This window comes from Carlito syrichta, unplaced genomic scaffold (assembly GCF_000164805.1).
Source record: "Carlito syrichta isolate Samal-C Ts95f unplaced genomic scaffold, Tarsius_syrichta-2.0.1 Scaffold309486, whole genome shotgun sequence".
Taxonomy (NCBI): Eukaryota; Metazoa; Chordata; class Mammalia; order Primates; family Tarsiidae; genus Carlito; species Carlito syrichta.
In genome coordinates, this window is record NW_007253582.1 from 501,319 (window position 1) to 511,537 (window position 10,219).

A 10,219-nucleotide genomic window follows, 5' to 3' on the forward strand; every position below is an offset into this window, starting at 1 on the left:
TCAGGCAATCCACTCACCTCAGCCTCCCAAGGTGCAGGATTACAGGCTGAGCCACCCAGCCCGGCAAGATGTTTGTTAAAAGATCAGTAACATTGATAAATCTCCAGTAAATTAACCCAGAAAAAACAGAGAGGATACAAATTAACAATTTGTGTCTTCTTTAGGAACAAAAGAGGCGATTTTACAGACACCAAAGATATCAAATGGATAATGACAATACTACAAACAATTCTACAAATAAATTCACATAAATCTGAGAACTTAAAAAAAAAAACCAATTTATTGAAAAGCACAAACTACTACAGTTCACCCAAGATTAGACAGATAGTTTGATTAATCATATAACTATTCAGGCAATTGACTTTATAACTGAAATATTTCCCAAAAATAAATCTTCAGACTTAGATGATTTATTTAACTGGAAAATTTTACTAAATATCTGAAGAACAATTATCACTGATGCTACATAATCTCTGCCCAAAAGTGGAAGAGGAGGGAACATTCTTTTCTTTTCTTTTCTTTACTTGATACATGGCCTTGTTCTGGTGCCCAAGTTGGAATGAATGTGTAATCATAGCTCACTGCAACTTCAAGCTCCTGGACTCAAGCAATCCTCCTGCTTTAGCTTCCCAAGTATCTGGAACTACAAGTAACTACCACCACATAGGGCTTTTTTTTTTTTTCCTTTTTTTGTAGAGATGGGTCTCACTAGGCTGCCTAGCCTGGTCTTCCGTTCCTGGCCTCAAGCAATCCTCCCATTTCAGCCTCCCAAAGTGGTGGGATGACAGTCATGAGCCACCAAGCCTGGCTAAGAGGAGGGAATACTTTCTAATTCATTTTATTAAGCTCATATTGCCTTTATGCCAAAGCCAGACAAAGACAATACACACACAAAAAGAAAGTTACAGACCAGTATTTCATATGCACATAGAAGCAAAAATCTTTTACAAACTATTAACAAATAGAATTAAGCAATATACAAAAATAATTTTATATTATGAGCATGTAAGATTTATCCCAGGGAGGCAAGGCTAGTTCAATATTCAAAATCACTTGAAGTAATCCACCATATTAATAGGCTAAAGAAGAAAAATCACATTATATCTTTGGGATAGGGCTGGACAAAGAGTTGTTAAACTTGACACCATCCATCAAAGGAATAATCCATGAAAGAAATTCATAAAAAGAATAATTGAGAAACTGGACAGCATCAAAATGTAAAACTTTTGCTCTAAGATAAACCCTACTGAAAGGATGAAAATACAGACTACAGAGTGGGAAACAATATCTGCAAAACACTTACTCAACAACAGGTCAGAAGGTATAAAGACCTTTCAAACTCACTAGTAAGAAAGCAAACAATCTGTTTCAAATGTGAACAAAAACAAGAAAAGACATTTAACCAAAGAAGCTGTACAGATGGAAAATAATCATATGAAAAGATGGTTGACTTCATCAGTTACTGAAAAATTCAAATTAAACCCACAATGATATTTCATTCTATTTTTAGAATGGCTAAAATGAAAAACAGTGGCTGCACCATTTGCCGGGGAGGGTGTGGAGAAACTGGATTAATCATATGTTGCTACTGACAATGTAAAATGGTACGGCTACTGTGGAAAATAATTTGGTTAAGTTATAAACCGAACATAGAACTACCAAGCAAAATTGGACATTTATCTCAGTGAAATGAAAACTATGTTCATGAAAAACTCACACGCAAATGTTGATAGCAGATTTATTTTTAATAATAAAAAACTGGTCCAGGCTTGGTGGCTCAGTCTGTAATCTCAGCATTTTGGAAGGCCAACGCAAGTGGATTGCCTGAGCCCACAGGTTCAAGACCAGCCCAAGCAACTTGGTGAGGCCTTGTCTCTACAATAAATAAAAAATTAGCTGGATGTGGTAGCATGTACCTGTAGTTCCAACTACTTGGAAGGCTAAGGCAGAAGGATTGCTGGAGCCTAGCAGGTCGACACTGGGATGACCATGAGTGTGCCATAGCACTCCAGCCTGGGTGACAGAGTGAGATTCCAACTCAAATAATAACAACAATAATAATAATAAACTGAAAACAATTCATATGCACTTAAATTAGTTAGCTATTAAAAACACAGTGGTCCATCTATACCGTGGCATTCAGCAATAAAAAGGAACAAACTATCAAGACAACACCTGCATGAATCTCCAGAGAATTAATGGGAATGAAAAAAGACAATCTCAAAAGGTTACATACTATATGATTCCACTTATACAGCCTTTTAAAAATGAAAATTATATATATAGAAATGAGGAGTAGATTAGTGATCAGCAAGAGTTAGGAGAGATGGGGACAAGTGAGAAATGGGTGTGGCTATTAAAGGACAATAAGAGGGAAATGAAAATGCATTAGTGTCAGTGTTCTAGCTGTGATATTGTACTATCATTTTGCCAGATGTCATCACTGGGGGAAACTGGAAAAATATACATGGGATAACCCTTTATTATTTCTAAAGAAGATCTGTATCGTGGTAATATTATGTAATGTTGTTCTACTGGACATCTCTTTCTAACTCTACATTTAGTGATTCCATGGTAGTAGATTGAAATTGGCCATGTTAAGAGCATTTATACCACATAAATTGGCAACTGTACAAATCAAGAAATTTTCTTCCCTCTAGAGAACCAATTGGTAAATATTTACTAGCATACTGCAGGACACATTCATCACTGTCAGGTATATTTTAAGTCAACATATATTGCATAAACATATAAACTCAAGTCTCCAAAATATCCTTCTCTTCTCTTCTAATAGTTAAATAGTATGATGTCACTGGAACTGGAGTTTCAAAACCATTTGTGAGGTGTGGAATCTGATGCATGATCACTCTCATTACTCAAACTTTCAGAGTGAAGAATACTGTCAGCTGAGCACATAGATTCCAAGTTCAGCTGTTCCCTGCCTTTCATTGCAAACCCTTACACAGGGTCTTAATGGTGTATTTAATCTTGATGCTTGATAAATAATATGCTTGATTCAGGATACATTCCCTTGTCCTCATGGCTTAGAAGGTTGTCTTTGTAGCATTAGGTCATCTAATAAAAATAATATTGCTAAGCATACTTTCCTATTGGTGTCATTGATAATGATCCAAAACTTCAGTAAGATCAGTGAAGTCAATCCATAGTTTGTAAAGACACCCACTTACAAACAATTGAAGTAAGACAAAAGATCTTCTAGAACTGTTTCCCCATGACTGACTGGCAGCTGCAATTCTGACAGAGTGGGTGAAACCACTGGATGGGGAGCTGGTTGAAGCTTATTTGCTAGGGTGGGCTTACTGGTTTATTTAGAAGCCTAATTGAAGTACATATTTTTATTTTATTTTAAAGGTGCAGGGTACAATTCAGGATTAGGTATACAAGTGGTCATCGTACAGGTAAAGTTTGGGCATCACTTTGGTCCCCACTTTTATCTTCACTTGCACAGGACTCTTCTGCCTGTTTATAGACAGTTGGCCTATGTAATTGAATAGTACATAAAATGCAAGTCCATAAAATATATGTTATTGTAGAAAGTAACATATATGTACATGCAACATAAAATATCACAGCACAGATTGTGATTTTGAATAATGCCTGAAGACTCTAATTGATAAAAAGTTTATTCATAATTATCTCTACATTAAAAAGTTGATTTTGAAACCCATGTTTCTTATTTCATTTATCTTTGTCTTGATTTGAGTCTAAGACTATTTTATAAAGTTGTCCAATATTTGCTATTAATAAAAAATTATTGGCCAGGATCAGTGGTTTAGCCTGCATTCCCAGCACTTTGGGAGACCAAGGCGAGTGGATTGCCTGAATCTGTAGGTTCAAGACCAGCCTGGGCAACTTGGCGAGACCTCGTCTCTATAATCAATCAAAAATAATTCGCTGGGCATAGTAGCATGTGCCTGTAGTTCCAGCTACTTGAAAGGCCGAGGTGGAAGGATTGCTGAAGCCCAGCAGGTCAATGCTAGGGTAACCATGAGCGTGCCACAGCACTCCAGCCTGGGCGACAGAGTGAGACTCCAACTCAAAAAATAAAATAAGAAAATAAAAAAAAGAAAAAATAATCTCTTAGCTGTGCAAGTCTATAAACATTTAAGACATGAGATTACCAATGTAATGAATTGCACAAATTGAATTATGCAAAGAGAAAAATCTAGTACTGCTTATAAGATATGTGTCTAAAGAATATTTGAGTGAAAAAGGCATCATAGAAAACTAGGATAATGGAATACTACAGCTAGAATTAAACTCTGCAAGTTTAACTTTGGTGTACAATATGATTTAGCCTAATTCTCTAGTAACAGTTTTCTGGAGGACCTTATTAAAGGGTAGATACTCAGAAAATCTATGAATTCACACCTGCACACCTATTTTCAAACTGTCATAGCACTGGTTTTTTTTTTTCTTGGTGTAAGGGAATGTTACTTCACAGAAAAGTTAAACCAAACGAAAGAAAACTACCAATATTTTACACTAAACCATTAAGTTATTTTTCTTCGCTAAACTTTTTATATTTGATGTAAGATATTAAAGGTCTCTCTGGTGTGCTCACCTTGTTGCTGAAGATTTGGTTAATTACAGTTTAAGATATGTTCATAGCCAGACTCGGTGGCTCAGCCTGTAATCCCGTGCCTTTGGGAGGCTAAGGTGAGTGGATTGCCTGAGCCCGCAGGTTCGAGACCCGCCCAGGCAACTTGGCAAGACCTCATCTCTACAATAAATAAAAAATCAGCTGAGCGTGGTAGCGCGTGCCTGTAATTCCGGCTACTCGAAAGGCTGGGGCGGAAGGATTGCCAGAGCCCAGTAGGTTGAGGCTGCAGTGGCCGGGAGCGGCCACTGCACTCCAGTCTGGGTGACCTAGTGAAACTCCAACTCACAAAGAAAAAAAATATATATATATATACTCATACAAGAAAGAAAAAGAGGTCTTCATCTAATCTTTCATCTGAAATTCTAGACTTTGTACTTTTTCAAAGAGTGTTTACAATTTATGTCAATATTATCATTTCCTTTGTTACTGGTGGAGAAACTCAAACACATTGATGTTTGACTTTAGCACATAGCTCAGTAAATTGGAATATGGAATTTTGAAATGAAATGTATCAGCAATGGAATATGGAATTTTAAAATGAGATGTATCATCAAAACCAGCCTTCCTTATTTTCTGATGAGAAATCTGATTTCTAGTATGGAACCCAGGGCTCCTGGTACCATATCAAGAACAGTGCTCCATTTAGAACCTGGGTTTCCTGTTTTCAGAACACAAAAGCTAAACTTTCTTCCTGAAATTACAAAAATAATCTGCCCAGTTCTCTTCTGTGTGCTGGTAAAGTTGTTGCCCAGTCATGAGGAGAAAAAACAAGCAAACAAAAAACATACCAAAAAAGCCCTTTCAGAGCCTAGGTGAGAAAACTGTAGAGTGACTAACCAGACTTCGTGTGGCACTGAAGTCTTCCTTGTTTATGAAGCTCTTATTCTAAACTGTCAGCAATATCTGTGCTTAAAGTCAGGAACCATCATACACCCAGGTCCCCAGTTCTTCGAAAGGTAATTTTAATCCCAATTCCTTTCCTCATTACTTCTATGCCAATTGAGTGCCTCTCCTTTGTTCCATTCTGATTGCCCCATTTCTTTCTCCATCTGTTTATTTCTTCCTATCCTTTTATCCTTCCTTGTCTCTTTTTTCCTCAGTCTTCAGTTTTCAAATGAGTTATTGAGCAAAATAAAAATATAATTAATATTAGAAAATATGTATAGATTCAGGGATAAATTATACAGGGATCATAGGCAAGGAGTCATCTTATATTAAGCAAGGAGCCATCTTCTCTTTTCTCCACAGCTAATTCACACAAAGGTAATGGCAAAATATTTTGTGTGTGTTTTTATTTTTTATAGTTGCACCTGTTAGATAGTGGCAATTATGGCTGAGATAATTTTGTATAAAGCAAAGATGTTTGCCTCACAACAGTAACACAAGACAGCTTCACAATCAGCTCTACTATTGTGAATCTGATGATGATCTGATGATAAGGAAAGCCATTTTGAAAGTAGACAGCTTTAATGTTAGAGATGTTTTTTATTAGTTATTTTTTTGGGAGTGCGGTACATTTGCTTCTAGTAAATAATGTGACATCAAATCATAATGGATCTATAATGAGTAACAATTTGGAGTGTCGTTAGTAGGGTCTGGGAGTTATCTACCTTTTTCTTTTAAAGCTCATTCTACTAAGTGAGTGCTGTAGTCTAACTACAGAATTTTTTAGTGATTCTTTGAGGTTATTTCTCCTTCTGATGGAATGAGTGTTCAGGTATAAAGTTCTCCCTTTTTTTGATATATACTTATATATATATAAGTATACGTATATATACTTATATATACGTATACTTATATATTATATATTATAAATATATAATATATATATTTATATTTACTGATTTATCTCAAAGACTCACCAGTTATAGTCTCTTTCCCCTACAAGAACTGGACTGAATTTCTACCTCATGTTTAGAGGACAACAGGTTTAGCTGATTCATTGTCACATTTTATTCTCCTCCAAGCTAAATGTCTGTGGAAGGTGATAATAAAAAATAAATTAATTTTAATACTGAAAAAAATCCTGATGCATAAGGGGAGGGAAGCATGGGAGAAGGGGTTTCAAAATGTCCTTCTCCATTCATTTTAATAAAGGAAAATCCAGTCCAAACTTGATTTATTTAGTCTTATAATTAAGATAAAAATAGTTGCATGCCTTATCTTAAATTATCTAAATTTTTTCTGCTTTAAGGTGTTTGAGAGTGTGGAGGATAATTCCCCAAAAAAGTTTCTCTGAAGCCCAGATCTTATTTCTGTATCCTTAGAAAAATTATACTCCCCTAGATCCAGACCTCTAAACACCATGCAGTACACAAATAATCACATTTCGTATGAGATATCAGAGGAAATAAGAGAGCAAAATAAAGAGAACTTCTTCATAAAGTACTACAGCTATTTTATCTGGGATGAGTTAAGAAAGAGTCTGATTATCCCTGGGTTATCTGGAATATTTGACATCCAAACGAGGGCAGAACATGTGACTCCTCTTAAGGGGGTTGGAAGTCATCCAGTGACATGGAAGGGAGGACTCAGCAGACTTTATATGGCTAAGATTTACTGATGACAAGACAGTAGCTTTGAGGTTCTCCCCCTTTAGGATATAATTGTATTTTTCCTTTATATTTCACAAAAACAATAGTTATGTTTGCAAAAAAAAAAAAGGGGGGACAAAATCCTTATCCTTATAGATCAATGTCATGGCTAACACAGAGATGAGCTCCAAAACATAATTTACACTGGGAAAACATTAAATGGAAAGATTGACATATATTATGGTGCCATTAGAAAATGATAACTTATCAAAAGTCTTGCTTTAAGGTAAGTAATTTAGGCTCAAACATAAATGATGGTCTGATTTTTGCCTTACTGCTCAGGAAAATGATAAAACAATTTCGAGCAAATTACAAGAAGCAGGAAATACAAAGACACAAAAATTTTTAAGAAGCATGAATTGTGGAACTTTGGATTGGTACAAAAATCATATCTGACATCTAGTTCAGAATTATTTTATTCCAAACTAATTTGACATCATAGTAAAACGTGGGAATCACGTCGAATTCAATATGATGATTTTGTATTGCAGAAAATAGGAAAGAAAACTTATTAACAGGACCCTTTAGATGTGACTACATTGTGTCAGGGATATCTAAAATTATTTGACTGGTTCTGTTCAGCTTGCTTTATAAAAGGTGCGATATGAAAACATATACAATCCTGCTCCCAGTCTCAAGCCTCTAGGTCTCTATATTGTTATGGTGAAAGGCTGCATTCCTTGTCAATAGAAGGGAAATAAGGAGATAATCTGAAACAAATATATCTGGAATGGCTAAAATCAGCCCCTAAAAAGATCTGGATATTCTACTTCTTAACTTTTAAAATTGATGCTCTCCTTTGCTTGCGAACAAAGTTGAATTTCCTTTAAAAATGCAAATTATAAAGCTTTTCTTTCTAGAGTTATTTCCCAGAACTTAAAGAAAAGGAGGGAGTGAAATATGATCTTGCATATCATATATATTAAAGTTTTTTAGTCTTATGTTTTGAGATTACAAGAACTTTGTATTTTCTCAAAAATTACAATTAAAAGTAGATTCTGCGCACAAACTATGTAATTAGCTATGTTAATTACTAAATATTAAGGGTTAAACAAATAAGCAATGAATATGGGACTAAGCAAATAAGCAATGAATATTAATTCCAACTTAATCAGCAGCTTTTGTAAAAAAAAAAAAAAAAAAAAACAGGTGATAGACCCTCTTTTTAAATGATTTATGTAATATCAGGTAAAGAAATCAAGATGAACCATGTGGGATGGACAATGAAGACAAGATTGTGTGAGACCAGTTCAAAAAAAAAAAAAAATTAAGAGTGATATTAACTTATAATGTGAAAGGCAAATCAAGCAGAATGTACATCAGCTGTCAGATTGTTTCATTCCTTTTACAGCAGTTGTTCCTCTGAAAATAGCTTTCAAATGAGAAAGGACGACTACAAAAGGATTAGTTACCATAGGCTTTTCCACACCCCCTAGAGCTCCAGGTTTGTTATGACAAAGCACCAAGGATTTAAAGAAAGTAAATTATGAAATATTAAATAATGTCAGGATGAATCTGCATTTGTGCTATGAAGGATTTTTACTGATACCATTTGCATGGATTTCCTTCATGATGGCTGATGCTTGCTGCTTCCTCTGCTTCACCATGGCATTATGTGATAGCATATTTTTGTTCCCTGTTAAAAATAAAGGGATATTATTAAGACAATGTGAAGAACTCATGTGGAGCATTTTATAATCATCCTTTTGAAAGAGAACATCTTTATTCTTTATTAAAAATTTACTATTGCTTTCTACTGAAAGACTAATATGCATTCCTTGTCTGGTGACAGAGTATGTTATTCACATTGATCGGCAATGTCACAGTGAATAGAGGATGATATTCAAGAGTTTTAGACTTAGTCTTGTCTGTACATTAGTACAGGGATCACAGGCAGTGAAAAACAATGATATTGCTGACTTCCTCTCCCTCCCTCTCTTTTTTCCACAGTTTATTTTAATCTGTCATTGTTTCCTTACTGGCCTTCATTTATATCGGCATCATACTACATCAATTGCAGCAAACTCTAAGAATGAAGCAGCACCAGATTAAACCAGAACTCTTTGGTGGTAGCATTTTAATATTAGCGACAGCTGTCCTTTAAAGCAAATAATGCTCATTTATGAGTCACAACTGACTAATAAAACATTTTAGGAAACAGTATACTCACCTTGCTGTTAGACTGTGCTTTTTAGCAGGGATGAATCCCAATTTGTGGAGGAAGCCTCTGGAGATGGAATATGGATGGCACTTGGGCCCGATGGTTTTTATCCTTGAACCTGGGACAGCATGGTCCCTACTCAGACTCAAACTGGGGACTGAGCTTTTCTGAAGAGACTGGCATTCAGCTGACATCAACTGACTATATATAGCACCAAATACTTCAGCTACTCATATCTTCCTGGCGAAGGGAGGAACAGGGAAAGATCAGATTCTCTCCATTGTGTTTCTAGTTTGTGAGATGGTTGAATGCAATGTTCATTCATCGGACATGCAGAAAGTTTTTGTTGAAGACCTTCTGTTTGAAGAAATAGTAGGTAAAGGGATTTTAACACTTTTAAGATGTAGCTCTTATGCTACATCTTAATTGAGATGGCAAGAGATGCATGCATGAATTATAACAGAGTGATAGATTTTTCATAATTAAAATGTACAGTATGGACAACAATATCTATGGAGACTCAAGAAGAAAGGAAGAAATGTGGAGCGGATCAATAGAGCCAGCCCATAAGCAGGAGTGAGATGAAACTCATGCTAAGTTCAGAAAAATGAGTAATATTCAAAGAGTGAAGTGGGCCTGCATTTTGAAGAGGGCCATGAGAGGTTGAGCCCTGAAGCTGAGTAAAAGCTTAGTCTCATAATTTGGTTATGCTTCTGAAGAGATCTCATAGAGACCACTCCCTGCAAAGTTGACCAGTGTCTACGAGGTCTGGAGTGCAGGTTTTTGTTTAGAGGAATGATAGGGTAAGAGGTTTGGAAGCCTTACTTTTCAGGTTGGCCT

General features: G+C 35.6%; 1 protein-coding gene across 1 annotated transcript in view; it reads right to left on the bottom strand.

The window, feature by feature from the left end:
• MYOZ2 (myozenin 2) overlaps positions 1-9,586 on the bottom strand; it is a 47,357-nt gene extending 37,771 nt beyond the window's left edge. The window contains exons 1-2 of the mRNA XM_008067355.2: positions 9,389-9,586; positions 8,768-8,854 (exon numbers count right to left, since the gene is read on the bottom strand). Of these exons, the coding sequence (XP_008065546.1) occupies positions 8,768-8,843 (76 nt within the window). The 5' untranslated portion in view covers positions 8,844-8,854; positions 9,389-9,586. The remainder of the gene's footprint in view (positions 1-8,767; positions 8,855-9,388) is intronic.
• Between the last annotated feature and the right edge of the window lie 633 nt (positions 9,587-10,219).